The sequence below is a fragment of the Cherax quadricarinatus genome, chromosome 6 (assembly GCF_038502225.1).
Source record: "Cherax quadricarinatus isolate ZL_2023a chromosome 6, ASM3850222v1, whole genome shotgun sequence".
NCBI lineage: Eukaryota > Metazoa > Arthropoda > Malacostraca > Decapoda > Parastacidae > Cherax > Cherax quadricarinatus.
Window position 1 is genome coordinate 18,291,408 of NC_091297.1, and position 23,786 is coordinate 18,315,193.

Below are 23,786 nucleotides of genomic sequence, written 5' to 3' on the forward strand. Positions count from 1 at the left end.
GAATTTTGATGTGTCAGCGACATTTACGAATCGGCGATTTTGCCGACTTTGACTCCCATTTTAGGCCAATTACATTATTCCAATCAACCAAATTCTTAGCTATTTCACTAGTATTACTTCTATTCTATCGATTGAGCACAAGAAATCGCCAAGTCAACTGTTTCAACTACAAAATAAAGTGATCGGAAATTGTTAATTTGGCCAATTTAACACAAAGTTCAAAATATTCCAATTTCAAAATAGGGTCCAGAATAAACAATGTAGGCATTCCTGGCACTAAACTAACGTTTCCTCTGTTCATTAGTTATGTTTTGAGGCTTTACAAATAAATTCCATTTTGATTTTTTATTCACATAATGAATTTTTATTCACACCAAAAAATAGAAGATTTACTGTTATGCAATACTGTAATAATTGTATAAATATCATCACCAACCGTCAGCGTGCCTCGTTGTGCTCCCGGCTTTCTGGTGTTTTCACGGTCGCTCTTACGTGCTAGAACTTTAATTTGTGTCATCAATCCTATACGATACATCCCTCTAGCGCCTGGAACCAATCTTGGGCGGAAAACATTATATACTGAGTCAAAAAAGGAGAATTAGTGTGCATTACCTAGCAGAGTTTACTGCCAGAGGGGAATCATAGGCCTGTTTCCCGTGTGAAAAAAATAATAATAATTGAACGTTGTGTCAGAGGAAAGAAAGTCTCCCTGAAAGCATTGAGTATACATAGTGTATAGTGTATACTACAGTGGCTCCCTAGTATATTGATGATAAAGGCTAAAGTGTCATTTGAAAACAGGTGAATTTGTAAATGAAGTGATAAGCCTATAGAGGCAGGTGCCAGAAGTCGCCAGAAACTTACCACAGGTCAGCTGTTTTTAATAATCTTCCTGGCCTGCTAGTGTACTCGCATATAATCTAGTGATACCAGTGAATAGCAGAATACAGTGTTGTAGTAGCAACTAACCAGTATTATAATGGTACTTAGTGGAGTGGAGTGACTTTCATTAGTTTCATTTTCTTGAAATACGAGACGTTACTGTGAATTTCATATAACCTGTAGTTACCAGCGGTCGCAATATACACAACGAGAAGCAATTATTACTACAGAAAAAGCGTCCTTCCTCCAAAATTTGCACCAGTCAACTATAGTGATAATATAGCATTTATTGTGGTGGAGACGGAAAAACAAAAATAGAAAAGCCAGATACAGCGATTGATAAACAAAGAGGTCGACTGTACGTCATTGTAGGAGCTGCCAGATATCACCGGCTCTTCAACACGCAAGTTATACTTTTGTATCAGTCAAATCACATATTACTCGGGTAGATAATTTCCAGTAGATCCTTCATGTGTTAGCTCAAATCACCGACCAGTATGTTTTAAATAAGTGACCCACTGATCAGAGCAGATCGACTGGTCCGAACCCTTGACTGGTCCGAACCCTTGACTGGTCCGAACCCGGGACTGGTTTCAAACAGTTTCGTTGGACAATAAAGCAGACTGTAAACGGATGGGTTTGTAGGCGCCCTTATAAACACAAACATTAAAAATCAGGAACGTGACGGTAAGCTGTCCAATATACAAAAAGAGTTAGAAACAGAAATACAAATAGCTAGAGCTTCATTTAAGGTTATTAATATAATATTCAAGAGGTTGCTAGTAGACCTGCAGTAAATCAACCATTCAAATCATTATGAAGCTGTGTGTAGTCTGTGGTCAGTCAAACAAACGGGCTACCACATGGATAAATTGTCATTTTTGTGGAAATTGGTGTCACGCTCCTTGTGCAGATATCCCAGAACTAGCTACAAGCAGTATTAAAACAGAGAAGTGTTTTTGGGTATGCCCAAATGAGGAAAATCTGTGGACTAAAATCACAAGGGTATTAAAAGAGGATAACATCAAAGCTGCTTTCATAGAAAACCTGGAAGCTTTCTACAACAGATGGGAACATAAAAAGTCCGGGCTGAATGGTACTGCCCTTGATACTGGCCATGTAGTCACAAACTGTAAGGCTGGAGGTGATGTCCTGGTAGTCAGTAAATGTATGGCTGATAGTGCTGTCCTGGGAGACAGTAATGGTGAAGCTGGAGGTGCTGTCCTGGGAGACAGTAATGGTGAAGCTGGAGATACTGTCCTGGGAGACAGTAATGGTGAAGCTGGAGGTGCTGTCCTGGGAGACAGAAATGGTGAAGCTGGAGATACTGTCCTGGTAGACAGTAATGGTGAAGCTGGAGATTTTGTCCAGGTAGTCGGGAATTATACGCAGGAAGGAATACATATAAATGACCTCATAGAGGACAGGAGCCATAGTAGGGAAACAAGTGTAGTCAAAGATAAGATAAAACCAATATTGCAAACCAGAAATACCGCAGGAAATAGCAAACAAGAGGACTCCAATAGCAATAGTGAGGATAAATTACCAAAAACAACTGGTGGGAGCTCCATTGTTGGTGCTAAGGAGGATAGGAATAAGACAGGGAAACATGCACCAACAGGGAATACAGTCACAGAAACCCAAGGCAAACGGAAACCAAGCCTGTGCACATACTATGCACTTGGTATCTGCTGGCATGGGAAATCTGGAAAAACAGATGGGACATGCAACTATGACCACCCTAGAAAATGTCATGCCCATATGACAACAGGAAAATGCAAACTCCCTTCCTGTAAGCTTTTTCACCCTGAAATGTGTACCTCTTCAGTACAGGAAAGACTGTGCTATAACTTAAATTGCCAGGCATACCATCTAAAGGGGACAAAAAGATACAAAACATCCAGGCCATGGGAAAACCTGGGTAGCCACAGCCACTCAAGAGGGAGAGGTTTTTTAGTGCCAGGAAGGAAAAAAAACTGGCAGGAAATGGCAGAAATCGTACACCAAATCCAGTCATTCCTGGAGTGGAACCACAGTCGATGGCCTCCACTCCAAACCAACAGATACAGATACTAATGCCGGAAAAAAAATCCCCCCCCAGTACCAACAATACCACCAGTCCGATAACATTCTTCTTTGCAAATATACAGGGTCTAAAGCCAGCAATAAACAACAAAATACCTTTCATCCGTGGACTGCTTGCAGAGGCAAAGGCAATGTTCGCGGCTTTCACTGAGACCCACATAAAGGATCACTTGGACAACGAAATATGGATCCCAGGTTACAACCTATACAGATGTGACAGAGTGAACAGGCAAAAGGGGGGGGTTGGCCTGTACATTGCAGAGTCACTTGTTTGCACAGAACTGCTTAATGCCTCAAATGACGTAGTGGAAGTTTTAGCAGTAAAGGTCGAGAACCAAAACCTAGTCATTGTGGTAGTCTACAAGCCTCCGGATGCAACATCCCAGCAATTCCAGGAACAGCTGTTAAAAATTGACCACTGTCTGGAAAATCTTCCAGCTCCTGCACCCAACATCTTGCTCCTGGGGGATTTCAACTTAAGGCACCTAAAATGGAGGAATATAGCAAATAATATTGTTGCAGTAATAACACCAGGAGGCAGCTCTGATGAAAACTCACACTCACACGAGCTTTTAAATCTCTGCACAAAATTCAATTTAAACCAGCAAATAATAGAGCCTACTAGACTGGAGAATACACTAGACCTCATCTTCACTAACAATGATGATCTGATAAGAAATGTCACCATATCAAAAACAATATACTCAGATCACAACATAATTGAGGTTCAGACATGTATGCGTGGAGCCTCAGACCGACAAAATGAGACTAGTCACGAGGGAGCATTCACCAAATTCAACTTCAATAACAAAAACATAAAGTGGGACCAAGTAAACCAAGTCCTAACCGATATAAGCTGGGAAGATATACTAAGCAACACAGACCCAAACTTATGCCTAGAACAGATTAACTCGGTGGCACTCGATGTATGCACAAGGCTTATTCCTCTAAGAAAAAGGAGGAGTAGATGTAAAATAGAAAGAGACAGGCGCTCCCTTTACAGGCGACGGAAAAGAATAACAGAGCGGCTAAAAGAGGTCAATATATCAGAAATGCGCAGGGAGACACTGGTCAGAGAAATAGCAAGCATCGAACTTAAGCTAAAAGAATCCTTTAGGAGTCAGGAATCGCGGGAAGAACTAAAAGCCATAAATGAAATCGAAAGAAACCCAAAGTATTTCTTCTCCTATGCCAAATCAAAATCGAGAACAACGTCCAGTATTGGGCCCCTACTTAAACAAGATGGGTCCTACACAGATGACAGCAAGGAAATGAGTGAGCTACTCAAGTCCCAATATGACTCAGTTTTTAGCAAGCCGCTAACCAGACTGAGAGTCGAAGATCAAAATGAATTTTTTATGAGAGAGCCACAAAATTTGATTAACACAAGCCTATCCGATGTTATCCTGACGCCAAATGACTTCGAACAGGCGATAAATGACATGCCCATGCACTCTGCCCCAGGGCCAGACTCATGGAACTCTGTGTTCATCAAGAACTGCAAGAAGCCCCTATCACGAGCCTTTTCCATCCTATGGAGAGGGAGCATGGACACGGGGGTCGTCCCTCAGTTACTAAAAACAACAGACATAGCCCCACTCCACAAAGGGGGCAGTAAAGCAACAGCAAAGAACTACAGACCAATAGCACTAACATCCCATATCATAAAAATCTTTGAAAGGGTCCTAAGAAGCAAGATCACCACCCATCTAGAAACCCATCAGTTACACAACCCAGGGCAACATGGGTTTAGAACAGGTCGCTCCTGTCTGTCTCAACTACTGGATCACTACGACAAGGTCCTAAATGCACTAGAAGACAAAAAGAATGCAGATGTAATATATACAGACTTTGCAAAAGCCTTCGACAAGTGTGACCATGGCGTAATAGCGCACAAAATGCGCGCTAAAGGAATAACAGGAAAAGTTGGTCGATGGATCTATAATTTCCTCACTAACAGAACACAGAGAGTAGTCGTCAACAGAGTAAAGTCCGAGGCAGCTACGGTGAAAAGCTCTGTTCCACAAGGCACAGTACTAGCTCCCATCTTGTTCCTCATCCTCATATCCGACATAGACAAGGATGTCAGCCACAGCACCGTGTCTTCCTTTGCAGATGACACCCGAATCTGCATGACAGTGTCTTCCATTGCAGACACTGCAAGGCTCCAGGCGGACATCAACCAAATCTTTCAGTGGGCTGCAGAAAACAATATGAAGTTCAACGATGAGAAATTTCAATTACTCAGATATGGTAAACATGAGGAAATTAAATCTTCATCAGAGTACAAAACAAATTCTGGCCACAAAATAGAGCGAAACACCAACGTCAAAGACCTGGGAGTGATTATGTCGGAGGATCTCACCTTCAAGGACCATAACATTGTATCAATCGCATCTGCTAGAAAAATGACAGGATGGATAATGAGAACCTTCAAAACTAGGGAGGCCAAGCCCATGATGACACTCTTCAGGTCACTTGTTCTATCTAGGCTGGAATATTGCTGCACTCTAACAGCACCTTTCAAGGCAGGTGAAATTGCCGACCTAGAAAATGTACAGAGAACTTTCACGGCGCGCATAACGGAGATAAAACACCTCAATTACTGGGAGCGCTTGAGGTTTCTAAACCTGTATTCCCTGGAACGCAGGAGGGAGAGATACATGATTATATACACCTGGAAAATCCTAGAGGGACTAGTACCGAACTTGCACACGAAAATCACTCACTACGAAAGCAAAAGACTTGGCAGACGATGCACCATCCCCCCAATGAAAAGCAGGGGTGTCACTAGCACGTTAAGAGACCATACAATAAGTGTCAGGGGACCGAGACTGTTCAACTGCCTCCCAGCACACATAAGGGGGATTACCAACAGACCCCTGGCAGTCTTCAAGCTGGCACTGGACAAGCACCTAAAGGCAGTTCCTGATCAGCCGGGCTGTGGCTCGTACGTTGGTTTGCGTGCAGCCAGCAGCAACAGCCTGGTTGATCAGGCGCTGATCCACCAGGAGGCCTGGTCACAGACCGGGCCGCGGGGGCGTTGACCCCCGAAACTCTCTCCAGGTAAACTCCAGGTAAATATTTGTGAACGTATATTAGACCCACCAGCTGACGTGTATTAGACGTGTGAGGTCGTTTGTTTACTCTTGAATATCGGCAAAAATTTAACATTGCCGCTACTTTGAGCTCAGTTTCAAGCCATTTCCAGTGCTAAAACCAATCAAAATCATCTCTATTTCTGTAATATATCTTCCATTCTATCAAATGAGACCAAGAAATCGCAAATACAACTATAAAAAACATATGAATAAACACTGCAAAGTTGCTGTTTTAATCGAAAAATCATGATTTAAGTTTTTTTCTCTCATTATACACAGTGTGCTGCAGGATCTGTTTTATGTGGTGCACACATACCACATAGATGTATTCTCTCATATCTAGGCCCAAATGTACCACTCACAGTTTATCAGAGTGAGCTGAGCTCATGGCGTAGATCTACGGTTTGGACCCTGAACATAAAGCCGTAGATCTACGGGACGGACCCTGAAAGGGTTAAGGTCAAGTTTTTGCCTCCTAATATCACTCCTCTCCTGCAGCCCATGGACCAGCAGGTCATTTCAAACTTCAAAAAACTCTACACAAAAGCTGTTTCAAAAGTGCTTTGAAGTGACCTCAGATACTCAATTGACTCTACGAGAGTTTTGGAAAGATCACTTTAGCATCCTCAGTTGTGTAAACATTATAGGTAAGGCTTGGGAGGGAGTGACTAAGAGGACCTTGAACTCTGCTTGGAAGAAACTGAGGCCAGAATGTGTAGACAAAAGGGATTTTGAAGGATTTGAGGCTAACCCTGAGAAGCGTATGCCAGTTGTGGAAACAATTGTCTCATTGGGGAAGTCCTTTGGGTTGGAGGTTAGTGGGGAGGATGTGGAAGAGTTGGTGGAGGAGGACAATGAAGAACTAACCACTGATGAGCTGCAAGATCATCTTCAACAGCAAGAGGCCAGGCCTGAGGAAACTGCTTCGGAGGAGGGGAGAGAGAAATTGAAGAAGTTGCCTACTTCAAAGATTAAGGAAATGTGTGCAAAGTGGCTTGAAGTGCAAACCTTTTTTGATGAAAATGACCCTCACACAGCTATTGCAATCCGTGCTGGTGACTATTACAATGAAAATGTTGTGAACCACTTTAGACAAATCATGAAGGAACAAGAGGTACAGAGCTCTATGGACAGATATGTTGTGCGACAGAGGTCCAGTGACTCTCAAGCTGGTCCTAGTGGCATTAAAAGAAGAAGGGAAGTAACCCCAGAAAAGGACGTGCTACCTAAAGTCCTAATGGAAGGGGATTCCCCTTCTAAACATTAACAACTTCCACACTCTCCCCTCCTGACATCCCATCAATCATCACCAGATCTTCAATAAAGGTGTCAGTTTGTGTGTATTAAAATTAATATTTCATGTGGTAAAAAAATTTCTTTTTTCATACTTTGTGGTGTCTTGCACAGATTAATTTGATTTCCATTATTTCTTATGGGGAAAATTAATTCACCTTACGATAATTTCGGCATACGATGAGCTCTCAGGAACAGATTAATATGGTTAGCTGAGGGTCCACTGTATACATTTAGGCGCCCTGCTCAGCTAGACCCAGTGGCTAGCATGTGTGATGTCACACAGTGACTCATGTGAGCGTCTTTCACCCTGTCTTCTTCTCAGATCCAGCGTAGGCTTCAAGGCGAGACAGGTAGGCTGGGCTAAGTTCCCCTCATGACTCTGCCAATGTAAGTGATACAACCAACCAAGAACCCTTGCAATAGGGATGGAAGGTATTCAGGCTTAATTTAAGGAACTGGAACACAGATCCAATTCCCTAGATCAAGAGTCCCTCACCACGTAAGTACTTACAATAATAATAATGATAATAATAATAATAATACACTTACCATCCGACTTACGACCGAGTTTGGTTCCGAGAAACCAGTCGTAAGTCGAAATGGTCGTAAGTCGAACTTTACTACTGAATATCAACAAAACATTTTTGTAATGACTTTATTTTATTTTATTTTGGTGTTTCATGTTTTACTTTACTTTTTATGTTGTTAGTACTGTATTTTATACTGTAAGGTTTAGGATAAACACTGTGTACAGTACAAATAGTTGTTTATTTCCCAGAAATTTGGCATAAAAAACACGGTCGTAAGTTGAGTGGTCGTAGGTCGAGCAGGTCGTAAGTCGGATGGTAGATGTATTAATAATAATAATAACAACAGTAAGGAGAAACTTCAAAAGGCTGCCAGTAGTTGGCGCCACCATCAGCAAAACATTGGTAACCACTACTTTTCACCTGTCTAGACTTAAGTAGTCTATACGTACAGGTCTCCCTCAACATTGGCGAGGGTTAGGGGATCAAGAGCCTTGCGAATGTTGAAAAATCGCGAATGTTTGGTGCTCCAATATATTGTAGGGGAAATATAATACAGTACTGCTTCCTTAACTTGTTGAACCATGAACAATCATAAAATACATAAAAATGTTGTAAAATATTGTACTAAATACATACGTGTTATGGTTTAATAACATGTATGTTATTAAATACCATTGCCTCAACCACTGCCTCAACCACTGTGGCACACTGCTCGTATTTTGGTACAATTTCTTTCTTCAGTTCTATCGCGTTTCTCAATTTCTTTACCAAAGGGCTGGCACTAGCAAGTTTCTTTGGGCCCATGGTTAATTATGTGGCAGTCGCACTCAATCTACAAGCACCAAACACAATGAATTATTGTGAAATGTTTGGAAGAGTGTGGAGACTAATGCTCACTCCAGCATAAACAAAGGCACACTGACTGACGATGCCTCAACCACTTCCTCCACCACTGCTTCAACCCTCCTATTTTTGTAGTTTTCTTCTTAATTCTATTGTATTATTATTATTATTATTAATACGATAGAATTGAAGAAGGAAATAGTACAAAAATATGAAGGTTGAAGCAATGGTGGAAGGAGGGGTTGATGCATCATCAGTGTGGCTTTGTTTATGCTGGAGTGAGCATTAGTCTCCACACTCTTCCAAACATATCACAATAATTCATTGTGTTTGGTGCTTGTAGATTGAGTGTGACTGGAGTGGTAGAGACATTGGTAGAGGCAGTGGTTGAGGCAATAGTAGAGACAGTGGTTGAGACAGTGGTAGAGGCAAACAGTGAAATGTTTGGAAGAGCACAGAGACTAATGTTCACTCCAGCATAAACAAAGGCACACTGACTGACGATGCCTCAACCACTGCTTCAACCCTTGTATTTTTGTACAATTTCTTTCAATTCTATTTTATTATTATTATTATTATTATTATTATTATTATTATTATTATTATTATTAACAGTAGCAGAAATGTTTGATTCTTTGCCGTGTTTAAGAGTAAACACATGATGTCACTTTCCAATACCTGTACGAATAGCCATTCTAATATTCAGTCATGAATGGGTTGACATTATTTGTACTGTAGTTTAATAGCAAATAATGAACAAACAAAACACTCACCACACTGAGTGGTGGGAGGGCTGGCTGCCAGTTGTTGGGATCGGAGGGAGGGTAGTAGGGTTTTGTGGGTGGCGGGAAACTTAAGTATGATTTGGCGGCTGGGAATTTGGCAGTTGGGAATTTGGTGGTAGGGAATTCGCGAATGTGTGAAGCATACGGAAGTTGAAAACGTGAATGTTGAGGGAGACCTGTATTAGGTTGAGTCTGCCCGAAATGCCTCGGCATGATAGTGACTTTCTTTGCTCCAGTCATATTACAGTATGTAAACACACATTGTAACCTTTGCAAAGAAATAAATAAGTTATTTATTTATTTAAGGAACCTCCCTTGAGGGGGAAATTCGCATCCTGAAATTTCGTTCGTATCCAGAAGCAAAAAAATCAACCGAATGGCAGTTCGTATCTCGAAAACTTCGCGTGGTGGGGCGTTCATAAGCCGGTTCCAGTGTTGAAATAATGAGTAACAAGAAAATTGATAGGCCTAGCCTAAGCTACATTCCATACACCATTTTTATTTGTGAATCTTATGAATGATACCTACAACATAATGATATCAACGAAATAAAGTCAGTTGATCAAATGAAATTGCTGGCCCACAGATGGCTCCCACTTTATCCTGTTCCCTACTTGTATGTCTCATAATAAAAAGGCTTTCAAATGAACTGATGTAGGTAACAGCTCTTAGCTGTTACCTACTTTGTCAAACCCTGTGTAAAAAAAAAAAAAAAAAAAAAGTAATGAACATCAGTTTGTGAGTTTACCTGGAGTTTACCTGGAGAGGATTTCAGGGGTCAACAGCCCCGTGGCCCGGTCTGAGACCAGCCCTCATGGTGAATCAGGGTCTGATCAACCAGGCTGTTACTGCTTGCCGCATGCAAGCTGATGTACAAACCACAGCTCGGTTGGTCAGGTACTGACTTTAGGTGCCTGTCCAGTGCCTTCTTGAAGACAGCCAGGGGTCTATTGGTAATCCCTCTTATGTATGCTGGGAGGCAGTTGAACGGTCTTGGGCCCCGGACACTTATCGTGTTCTCTCTCAATGTACTCGTGGTGCCCCTGCTTTTCATCAAGGGAATGTTACATCTCCTGCCGAGTCTTTTGCTTTCATAGCGAGTGATTTTCGTGTGCAGGTTTGGTGCCAATCCCTCCAGGTAACAAAGCAGGTTGATAAAAAAAAACAAGATAATCATGACAGACATTTATTAGGTTAAAAGAATGCTGTACAGGTATTTATTTATTTATTTAATAATTTGAACATACAGAGGTACAAAAAAATACAAGTAAGAGCAGCATGCCAAAGCCACTTGTATGCATAGCATTACGGGCAGGCTTAAAATTAACTTAAGATTAACTAAGCAATGATGTAATCAGTGATAAAACATTATTGTAAACAGATAACAATAAAGCACAAATGAGTATTACAAAGACAGGTCATATGGTTGCATGCATTGCTGTACATTCAGTAGAATGGAGTATTCTGTTAGGTAGTGTATTTAAAAAATAACAAAGTTAGATTGGGTCTTAGGTTTAACATTTATGTGATATAATAATGAGAAACATTTAAGATATACATTGTATAAGGTTCAGTTATTCAGTATTTATTTGGTTTTGGGTGAGTAAGTGATCTTTGAGAAGAGATTTGAATTTATAAACAGGTAGTGTTTCTTTTATATTTACAGGTAATGAATTCCAGATTTTAGGGCCTTTTATGTGCATTGAGTTTTTGCATAGCGTGAGATGGACACGAGGTACATCAAAGAGTGATCTGTGCCTTGTGTTATGGTCATGTGTTCTGTTGAGGTTGGCAAGATGTTTGAGGGGAGGGTTAATATCAAAGTTAATTGTTCTATGTATGTAATAGGTGCAGTAATAAGTATGGATGTTTTGTATTATGAGTAGGTTTAGAGTTTTGAATATTGGTGGAGTGTGTTGTCTGTAGTGGGAATTTTTTATCATTCTGCCTGCAGCCTTTTGTTGGGTAATTAGTGGTCTGAGATGGTTAATTGTTGTTGAGCCCCATGCACAAATTCCATAGGTGAGATAGGGGTTAATAAGAGAGTGATATAGGGCCAGGAGGGCTGACTGTGGAACATAGTACCGTATCTTCGATAGTATGCCTACGGTCTTGGAAATTTTCTTAGAAATTTGTGTATGTGTATGAAATTTGAGTCTATTATCAAGGTGGATTCCTAAGAATTTTCCCTCTGTGAGTTTTGTGATAGGTGATCCGTTTATCATTATGTTAAGAGGGACATCTGTAGCTCTGTTACCAAACTGAATGAAGTAGGTTTTGTCAATGTTTAGTGTAAGTTTGTTAGTCCTCATCCAGGTAGATATTTTCTGTAATTCGGCGCTTACAGTATTGGCTAGCATGACTGGGCTCGGGTGAGAGAAAACGTATGTAGTGTCATCTGCAAATAGTAAGCTTGATGTCTAAGGGGCAGAGAGAATTGTTGAGATTAGTAAGATCGGAAATGTAGGGAAGGCAGAGGACAGAAGAGTTCCAGGAGTAGAGAGTTTGGTAGAGAAGAAATTACGTTTAGCACATGAGAAGGCAGAGTCTATGAAATGGGAAGGGTAGCTAAGACGGGAAAACGAATTATGAAGGGTGGAAATTTCTGCTGGAAGTAACTACTACTACTACTACTACTACCACTACTACCACTACTACTACCACTACTACTACCACTACTACTACCACTACTACCACTACTACCACTACTACCACTACTACCACTACTACCACTACTACCACTACTACCACTACTACCACTACTACCACTACTACCACTACTACCACTACTACCACTACTACCACTACTACTACTACTACTACTACTACTACTACTACTACTACTACTACTACTACTACTACTACTACTACTACTACTACTACTACTACTACCACCACCACCACCTCTTCCTGCCTATATATAGCCATCCTGCTCCACTTCTGGTTAGTGTGACTTTGTAAATGGTCCTAGTCGGACCGAAACGACGTCGTAGGCTCCTCTCTTCTATGTGCGGGTTATTTGCGTATCGTTCCAGTCACAATACCGTGACTGGAACAGTTTAGTAGAATTTACCCTTATTCTAATCCATATTTTCATGACTGTTAGTGAATGACAGTAATTAATTCCCAGCTGCTTAATACACCTGAGGTGCTATTCAAGGTGCTAATCCAGGTACTTAAGTGTTTTATTCTCTGTCTTATTTTATATTTGAAACCATTACTTTTTAACTTTGAAATAATCAAGGTGCTAAAGTGTTTTATTTTAATTTTCAGTAGCTCCATTATTTTTTTAGATTTAAATTAACTATCATAGTTCATAAGTTCATAATTGGTAGTGGTTTAACTATCTTAGTTCATAAGTTCGTAATTGTTAGTGGTTTAACATCATTGCTTTGGTCTTTTTGTTTTTTAATAATTGTAACGGCTGTTTCTCTACGTACCCCTTATGAATGTAAGTATCGATCCTGATGTCAACCTCTTATTGAACAGCACACATAGTCCAAACAGTAATTGCCATTACTACACTGCTAGTCAGGCTAATACCCTTCTCAGTGTCAGCAAGAACATTACAGTCTTCAACTACAATGTTAGATCATTGAGTAAACACTATGATGAGCTCATTGCATTACTTAAGTCTCTAAATGCTTCTATAACTTTCATTATACTTACTGAAACCTGGCTCAGACAAGATCTGACAGACATATTTACCATACCATACCATACCAGGCCTGGTCACAGACCGGGCCACGGGGGCGTTGACCCCCGGAACTCTCTCCAGGTAATCTCCAGGTAAACACAGCCATACATAACTGTAGGCCCGACCAATCAGGAGGAGGCACTGTCATCTATTACTCTGATGAACTAGAATGTGTGAAATCAACTAATGTACAGGACAAAAACGGCGAATATATAATAGCTAAATTCACATCAAGTACACCTAAGAAACCTATAACAGTTGGTGCAATCTACAGACTACCATACTCAAACACTTACACTTTTAGCAATAACCTTAGAAATATGATCATTGAGTCAGAGTTGAATAAACACCATCTGATACTAGCAGGAGATTTCAACATCAACCTTATCCAAGCAACCGACCCTCTATGAACAACAGCTTATTGCTACCCACTATAACGAAGCCAACAAGAATCTCTGACACTAGTGCCTCGTTACTCGACCATATCTGGACCAACATAATATCCCCACTACAAGCAGGTATAATCACAGATAACACCACAGACCACTATCCTACCTTTCTCATAACCAACTTATCTAAACTTCCTCAAGAAACAAGAAAGATCTCATTTTGCCTGTATGACGAGACATCGACAACCTAAAACTAGCTCTAGGTGCCATTGATTGGCAGAGAGAGCTAAATGACAGTAATAATGTTGATAAAGATATCAAAATTTTTTTACATAAAACCCTAAACCTCTACAGCAAACATTGCCCAGACAAAACGAAACATCACAGAAAAGAGGCTAAACAGCCCATGGCTAATTAGAAGTATCCTCAAATCTATTAATAAAAAACTCCAAATTGAAAAGCAGTTCAGATTAGGCTTAATTACTAAAGAATTTACTAAAAGATACACATCAATACTAACAAAACTAATACGTAAATCAAAGCAAATGTATTATGAAAATAGATTTAGTGAAATGAAAGGTGACTTGAAAAGTACCTGGCAAACACTCTCCAAAATTTTGGGCTCAAGAAAACTGACTGGAAATACAGAGATAGACTTAACTTAAACCAGATGAACCTTGCATACAACCTATAGACACGGCCAACAAATTTAATGCCTTCTTCTCTACTGGAGGATCCAACTAATCCTACTGAAGTCTCACTCATCATTAAATCATTAAAAAACAAATCAGGTGATCTAGATAACTTGCCACCATTCATATATAAAAAAGCTGCACCAGAACTGTCGCCCATTATTGCAACAATGTTTAACAAATCTATAGCTTCCTCAACCTTCCCATCCATGCTCAAGACAGCAAGGGTCACCCCGATCCACAAAGGCAGAGATCCAACTGATTTGAACAATTACAAACCCCTATCAAACTTGCCCTTACTATCCAAGATATTTGAAAAAATAATACACAAGCGACTTTACTCCTACCTTACATCCAACAACATACTTAACCCATCCCAGTTTGGATTTAGACCAAAAAAAAGCACGAATGATGCTATTATGCAAATGCTTGACCTAATATACACAGCTCTCGATAAGAATGAATATCCCCTGGGGCTCTTTGTCGACCTAAGAAAAGCGTTTGACATAGTTGACCACAATCTCTTGCACGTCAAACTGAATCATTATGGCATAAGAGGACATTCTCTTGACTACCTAAAATCCTATCTTAACGACAGACACCAGTATGTACATGCAAATGGAGTCAACTCCGCTATCCAACCTGTAGCTGTAGGAGTACCCCAAGGTAGTGTCCTAGGCCCACTCCTCTTTCTCATCTACATCAATGATCTTCCCAATGCATCCCAACTATTTACACCAGTTCTATTCGCAGATGACACTACATATGTCCACTCCTATTCAGACCCAGCTGTGCTTGAAAACACTGTAAACAATGAACTACTAAAGATATATGCTTGGATGATGACCAACAAACTCACACTTAAAATAGAAAAAACTTACTTCATGCTGTTTGGCAACAGAGCCTCAAATATTCAACTCAACTTTCTGTTAAATGATTCCCCTATATCAAGACACAGGGAGGGCAAATTTCTAGGTCTTCTCCTTGACTGTAATCTTAAATTTCAGTCCCATACCAAACACATAGCCAAGAAAATTTCCAAATCAGTAGGAATCCTTTCCAAGATACTCTATTATGTGCCACAAATGACTCTCCTTACCTTGTACCACTCTCTAATATATCCTTACCTCACCTGTGGTATCTGTGCCTGGGGCTCTACCACAGTCAACCACCTTAGACCCTTAATAATTCAACAAAAAGCTGCTGTGCGGGTGATAGCCAGCTCCTGTGCTAGACACCACTTTTCAAAAGACTCAACTTGCTAAATATACAAGACATACACTCTTATTATTGTGCCTACTACATATACAGAACTTTAAACTCCACTGTAAACTCACCCCCCCTTAAAACTACTACTCGACAGTTACAACAAATGCACAGTCACAATACAAGGCATAAGGCCCTTTTCAACATCCCTCGAGTAAAACTCTCACTATGCAAGAACGCTATGCACATAAAAGGCCCAAAGATCTGGAACTCGCTACCGGAACAAGTCAAGGATCCCCAGACAGCTTATAAATTTAGGACTCTGCTAAAAAAAATAATCTTATTGCACAATATTAACCAAATCAACCAAACATCTATTGGCTAGTTTTATCATGTGACCTCCTGGCTTTTAATTCTGCCATTCCATAAAATATTACCACCTGCACCATTCCTTGTAAATTAGATTTTGTACTAAGTATACATAAGATTAAGTATATATAAGATAAAGTCCAAACAAGATTGTAAAACAGCTAACCCCTATTCTATGTTTAGTTTTAAGTAATAATTTCTATGTACTATTATCTTATCTAGTTTTAATTAGTTACTATATATTATGATTAGTTTGCCCGAAATGCCTCGGCATGATAGTGGCTGTCTTTGTAATTAGCAAATCAAAATTGTAATTGCACATTGTAACCTTTACAAAGAAATAAACTTATTATTATTATTAAGAGAAGTGAGGTGCTTTTTAACCCTTTCAGGGTTGCCAGGCCCTCTCCGAGACTTGTTCTCAGGGTCACCAAATTTAAAAAAAAAAAAAAAAATTATTTTTTCTTAGGAAAAGATAGAGAATCTTTTCCCAATCATAATGACGCCAAAGGTATGAAATTTGATGGAAAACTTACGGAATTATGCTCTCGTGAAGTTAGCAGTCTCGACGATGTTTACGCATCGGCGATTTTGTCCACTTTGAGCCCTAATTTCGGCAATTCCAGTGTACTAGTTGACAAAAATCATAACTATTTTGCTAGAACTCCAGTTTTCCTATCGAATGAGTACAAGAAACCACCCATTTACGGATTTCAGCTATCCAATAAAGTGGTCAGAATTTAGCAATTTCACAATTTCACACAAATTTCAAAAGATGGCAGTTTCCGAATAGGGTCCACAATAAACGAGACATTCCTGGCTCTAAAATAACATTTCCTCAGTTCATTAGTCATGTCCCCACGCCCCTCTTACATTCTTTTGCTTTCCACTTTGAATTTTTATTCTCACAAAAAAAAGAAGATTTACTGTTATGCTTTAGTGTAGAAATGGTATAAATAATATCAGCACACTTGTGAAAGAATATTAGACTCACCAGTTGACGTGTATTGGACGTGTAGCATGAGTTGTTTACTTTTGAACTTTGGTAAAAATCGAACATTTCTGCTACTGTGAGCTCAATTTCAAGGTACTTTTCATTGTAAAACCAGTCAAAATCATCTCAATTTCCATAATATGTTTTCCATTCTATAAAATGAGACAACCATAAATAGCATACGAAAATACACTGCAAAGTCGCTGTTTTATACCAAAAACACGGGCGGAGTTTTTTTTTCTCATTATGCACTGTGTTGCAGGATTTTTTTCTATACTGCGCCCACTGACCACATAGACCCATTCTTTCATATGTAGGCCTACCAGCTTTCTCTTGCTAGATTTGAAGGCGCTAGAATTTAGGCATACTAGTACGTCAAAAACCCTGGTGCGTAAGCCGTACTAGTACGTCCGAAACCCTGAAAGGGTTAACAAAAGACCTGAATGAGTTGGCGGGGGGGGGGGGGGGGTTCGATGCTTCAGGTAATGTTCCAGATCTTAGGACCTTTCATGCACATTAAGTTTTTGCTTAGGTTGAGTCAGACATGGGGATGTCAAAGAGGGCTTTGTGTTTTGTGTTATGCCTGTTTGTTTTGTTGTAGCTATCAAGGAAACATTTCAGAGAAGGGTTTATATTGGAATTTAATGTTCTGTGTATATAGTAGACACAGTAATGTTAGTGCATATTTTGTATATTAAGTAAGCTCAAGCTTTTGAAGTGTGAGGGAGTGTGTTCTCTGGCACTGCAATGGACTATCACTAGTAATTACAAAGTACAAACAAATAGGTTAAATACTTGTGGGGAAACAGGAGAATGAATGAGTGTTTGATGGAATAGAAGAATATAGGAAAGGATGGGTGATAAAATTTCATGTTTTTAATGACATGATGGGTGATAGAAGAGAGCCGGGGAATTAGGGCTAAACCATTGCAGAGATAAGAGTGCAGATGGAAGTGGAAAAATGCATAAATAGAAAAAGTGTTGTGTTAAGCAATAATTGTGATAATTTGTTTGTACTATTACGATTTTTTTTATTTTTTGTGTCAAAATGTAAACTTTATTATACAAATGTATACAATTACTTTTTATACTGTAATGTTATATTTTAATGAGCACTATATGACCCTTTTTGGTTTGGCACCTAACGTGATTATAATAATATTTTAATAAATTATGTATGTGCTTTGTAAGTGTAATTTCTAAAAATAATGACTTCAGTAGTCATTTAATGATTACTAAGATTAATATTACTCTTCTTTCTTCCACAGACTATGAAAAAGAAGTATTTTGTGTTGCGACGTGAAACAGGACCCAAAAGTCCGGCTCGTCTGGAGTACTATGACAACGAGAGAAAATTTCGTGCAGGTGCTCAGCCTAAAAAGTAAGTTCATCAAGAAACAGGGGTGTTAAGCACACATAAAAAGAACATGCTAATGAATGTTGTGTAAGTTCTTGTTCTTATTACTTTTCCTTTTATATCCATGGGGAAGTGGAATAAGAATCTTTCCTCCGTAAGCCATGCGTGTTGTAAAAGTCGACTAAAAGCTGGGAACAATGGGCTAGTAACCCCTTTTCCTGTAATGATTACTAAAAAGAATAAGAAGAAAATTGTCAAAGTGGGATGTCTGAATGTGCGTGGATGTTGTGCAAATGATAAGAAAGAGATGATTGTGGATGTTATGAATGAGAAGCTGGATGTCCTGGCTTTATGTGAAACAAAGCTGAAGGGGGTGGGAGAGTTTCAGTGGAGAGAAATAAATGGGATTAGGTCAGGAGTTTCAAATAGTTAGAGTTAAAGAAGGAGTGGCAATAATGTTGAAGGATAAGCTATGGCAGGAAAAGAGGTAATATAAATGTATTAATTCAAGGATTATGTGGAGTAAAATGAAGGTTGGATGTGAAAAGTGGGTTATAGTAAGCGTATATGCACCTGGAGAAGAGAGAAGTGTAGAGGAGAGAGAGAGATTTTGGGAAATGTTGAGTGAATGCGTGGGGAGTTTTGAACCAAGTGTGAGAGTACTTGTGGTTGGGGATTTCAATGCTAAAGTGGGTAAAAATGTTGTGGAGGGAGTAGTAGGTAAATCTGGGGTGCCAGGGGTAAATGAAAATGGGGAGCCTTTAATTGAGCTATGTGTAGCAATAGGTTTGGTAATAAATAATACATATTTTATGAAAAAGAGGATAAATAAATATACAAGGTGTGATATAGCACGTAATGAAAGTAGTTTGTTAGATTATGTATTGGTGGATAAAAGGTTGATGGGTAGGCTCCAGGATGTACTAGTTTATAGAGGGGCAACTGATATATGGGATCATTAGTTAGTTGTGGCTACAGTTAGAGTAAGAGGTAGATGGGACAAGAGGAAAATGGCAACAACAAGTAAGAGAGAGGTGAAAGTGTATAAATTATGGAAGGAGGAAGTTAGGGTGAGATATAAGCAACTATTGGCAGAAAGGTGGGCTAGTGCAAGTATGAGTAGTGGGGGGGGGGGGGGTTGAAGAGGGTTGGGATAGTGTTAACCCTTTGACTGTCGCAGCCGTATATATACGTCTTACGAGGTACCGTGTTTGACGTATATATACTCATAAATTCTAGCGGCTTCAAATCAAGCAGGAGAAAGCTGATAGGCCCACTGTGTGGTCAGTGTGCACCATATAAAAAAAATCCTGGAGCACGCAGTCCATCATGAGAAAAAAAAAACTCCGACCGGTTTTTTTTAATTAAAATGCTGACTTTGTGGTCTATTTTCGTATAGTATTTATGATTGTATTCTCATTTTCTTGGTCTCATTTGATAGAATGGAAAACATATTGTAGAAATAGAGGTGATTTTGATTGATTTTACTATAAAAAGAACCTGGAAATGGAGCTCAAAGTAGGGGAAATGTTTGATTTTTGCCAATGTTCAAAAGTAAACAAATGATGTCATTGTCCAATAAATGTCCAACTAGCCATTCTAATATGCAGTCATGAATGGGTTGATGTTATTTATACAATTATTACAGTATTGCAGTAGTCTGCATAATAGTAAGTCTTCTATTTTTTGTTTGAATAAAAATTCAAAATAGAAAGCAAGAGTAATATCAGAGGGGCCTGAAGACATGACTGACGAACAAAGAAAATGTTATTTTAGAGCCAGGAATGTCTGCATTGTTCATTCTGGACCTTATTTTGAAATTGTCATATTTTTTAATTTTCGTGAAATTGGCCAAATTGCAAATTTCTGACCATATTATTGGGTAGTTGAAATCGGTAAATGGGCAGTTTCTTGTACTCAATCGATAGAAAAAATGGAGTTCTAAAGAAATAGCTATGAGTTTGGTCGACTGGAATAACGGAATTAGCCGAAAATGGGGCTCAAATTGGGCGAAATTGCCGATTTGTAAATATCGCCGAGGTCGCTAACTTCACGAGAGCATAATTCCGTCAGTTTTCCATCAAATTTCGTTTTTTTTTTTTGGTGTCATTACAATCGGTAAAAGATTCTCTATCATTTCATAAGAAATTTTTTTTTTTTTTTTTTTTTTTTTAATTTTGCGACACCAGGAGACACCTCAGGATTTGGGGTTGTGACAGTCAAGGGGTTAAAAATGCAGTATTAGAATGTGGGGCAGAAGTTTGTGGCTATGGGATGGTGGGTGCAGGAGGAAAGAGGAATGATTGGTGAAATGATGCAGTATAGGGCTGTGATAAAAGAGAAAAAGGTAGCTTATGAGAGGTTTTCACAAAGCAGAAGTGTTGTAAGAAGAGCAGAGTATATAGAGAGTAAAAGAAAGGTGAAGAGAGTGGTGAGAGAGTGCAAAAGGAGAGCAGATGAAAGAGTGGGAGAGGCACCGGCAAGAAATTTTGCTGAAAATAAGAAAAAATTTTGGAATGAGATAAACACGTCAAGAAAGCCCAGGGACTGAATGGATTTGTTAGTTAAAAACAGAGTAGGGGAGTTAGTAGATGGTGAGCTGGAGGTGATTATTTTGAGGAACTTTTAAGCCTTTCAGGGTTTCGGACGTACTAGTACGGCTTACGCACCAGGGTTTTTGACATACTAGTACGCCTAAATTCTAGCACCCTCAAATCTAGTGAGAGAAAGCTGTTAGGCCTACATGTGAAAGAATGGGTCTATGTGGTCAGTGTGCGCAGTATAAAAAAAATCCTGCAGTACACAGTGCGTAATGAGAAAAAAAAACTTTGACCGTGTTTTTGAATTAAAACAGCGACTTTGCACTGTATTTTCGTATGGTATTTATTGTTGTATTCTAGTTTTCCTGGTCTCATTTTATAGAATGAAAGACATTACAGAAATTGAGATGATTTTGACTGGTTTTACAATGAAAAGTACCTTGAAATTGAGCTCAAAATAACAGAAATGCTCGATTTTTACCAAAGTTCAAAAGTTAACAAATCATGCTACACGTCCAATACATGTCAACTGGTGAGTCTTATATTCTTTCACAAGTGTGCTGATATTATTTATACTATTTCTACACTAATGCAGTAGTCTGCATAACAGTAAATCTTCTACTTTTTGTGAGATAAAAATTCAAAGTGGAGAGCAAAAGAATGTAAGAGGGGCGTGGGGACGGGACTAATAAACAGAGGAAATGTTATTTTAGTGCCAGGAATGTCTTTCATGTTTATTCTGGACCCTATTCGGAAATTGGCATCTTTTGAAATTTGTGTGAAATTGGCAAAATTGCTAAATTCTGACCACTTTATTGGATAGTTGAAATTGGTAAATGGGTGGTTTCTTGTACTCATTCAATAGAAAAACTGGAGTTCTAGCGAAATAGCTATGATTTTTATCGACTAGTACAGTGGAATTGGCTGAAAATAGGGCTCAAAGTGGGCAAAATCGCTGATGCGTGAACATCGTCGAGACCGCTAACTTCGCGAGAGCATAATTCCGTAAGTTTTCCATCAAATTTCATACTTTTGGTGCCATTATGATCGGGAAAAGATTCTCTATCTTTTCATGAGAAAAAATAATTTTTTTTTTTTGAAAATTTGGCGACCCTGAGAACAAGTCTCGGAGAGGACCTGGCGACCCTGAAAGGGTTAAATGTTGATGAAGAAAAGGAGGCGGTAATTTCATGCACTGGTCAGGGAGGTATAACATCTTTTAGGAGTGGAGAAGGGCAGGATGTGAGTGTGGGGAAGTTGCGTGAGGCATTACACAGAATGAAAGGGGGTAAAGCAGCAGGAACTGATAGGATCATGACAGAAATGTTAAAAGCAGGGGGGATATTTTGTTGTAATGGTTGGTATTTTTGTTTAATAAATGTATGAAAGAGGGGAATGCACCTTGGGATTGGCAGAGAGCGTGTATAGTTCCTTTATATAAAGAGAAGGGGGACATAAGAGATTGTAAGAATTATAGGGGAATAAGTTTACTGAGTACATATATATGGTAAAGTGTATGGTAGGGTTATTACTGAAAGAATTAGAGGTAAGACAGAGAGTAGGATTGCAGATGAGCAATGAGGCTTTAGAGTGGGTAGAGGATGTGTAGATCAAGTGTTTACATTGAAGCATATATGTGAACAGTATTTAGATAGAGGTAGGGAAGTTTTCATTGCATTTATGGATATAGAAAAGGATAGGGGAGCAGTGTGGCAGATGTTGCAAGTGTATGGAATAGGTAGTAAATTACTAAATGCTGTAAAAAGTTTTTATGAGGATAGTGAGGCTCAGGTTAGGGTGTGTAGGAGAGAGGGAGATTACTTCCCAGTAAAAGTAGGTCTTAGACAGGGATGTGTAATGTCACCATGGTTGCTTAATATATTTATAAATGGGGTTGTAAAAGAAGTAAATGCTAGGTTGTTGGGGAGAGGAGTGGGATTAAATTATGGGGAATCAAGTACAAAATGGGAGTTGACACAGTTACTCTTTGCTGATGATACTGTGCTTGTGGGAGATTCTAAAGAAAAGTTACAAAGATTAGTAGACGAGTTTGGGAGAGTGTGTAAAGGTAGTAAGTGGAGAGTGAACATAAATAAGAGTAAAGTGATGAGGGTATCAAATGATTTAGATAAAGAAAAATTGGACATCACATTGGAGGGAGGGAGTATGGAAGAAGTGAATGTTTTCAGATATTTGGGAGTTGATTTGTCAGCAGATGGGTTTATGAAGGATGAGGTTAACCATAGAATTGATGAAGGAAAAAAGGCGAGTGGTGCATTGAGGTATCTGTGGAGACAAAAAACGTTATCTATAGAGGCAAAGAAGGGAAAGTATGAAAGTATAGCGGTACCAACACTCTTATATGGGTGTGAAGCTTGGGTCATAAATGCTGCAGCGAAGTGGTGGCTAGTGGCAGTGGAGATGTCGTGTCTAAGGGCAATGTGTGGTGTAAATGTTATGCAGAGAATTCAGAGTGTGGAAATTAGGAGGAAGTGTGGAGTTACTAAAAGTATTAGAAGGCTGAAGAGGAGTTGTTGAGGTGGTTTGGTTATTTAGAGAGAATGGATCAAAGCAGAATGACTTGGAGAGCATATAAATCTGTAGGGGAAGGAAGGAGGGGTAGGGATCATCCTCGAAAAGGCTGGAGAGAGGGGGTAAATGAGGTTTTGTGGCAAGAGGCTTGGACTTCCAGCAAGCATGTGTGAGCATGTTAGATAGGAGTAAATGGAGATGAATGGTTTATGGGACTTGACGAGCTGTTGGAGTGTGAGCAGGGTAATATTTAGTGAAGGGATTCAGAGAAACTGGTTATTATAGATTTAGCTGGACTTGAGTCCTGGAAATGAGAAGTACAATGCCTGCACTTTAACTCTTTGACTGTTTCAGTCGTATATATGTGTCTTACGAGCCACCATGTTTGATGTATATACATGTATACTCAAAATTTCTAGTTGCTTCAAATCAAGCAGGGGAAAGCTGGTAGGCCCACATGTGAGAGAATGGGTCTGTGTGGTCAGTGT

General features: G+C 39.4%; 1 protein-coding gene across 1 annotated transcript in view; it reads left to right on the forward strand.

The window, feature by feature from the left end:
* The window catches only part of chico (insulin receptor substrate 1 chico), a gene marked incomplete in the record, with an annotated part of 785,196 nt that overhangs the window by 432,624 nt on the left and 328,786 nt on the right, over positions 1-23,786 (forward strand). Inside the window, 1 exon segment of the mRNA XM_053781624.2 lies at positions 18,138-18,250. Within this exon segment, the coding sequence (XP_053637599.1) occupies positions 18,138-18,250 (113 nt within the window).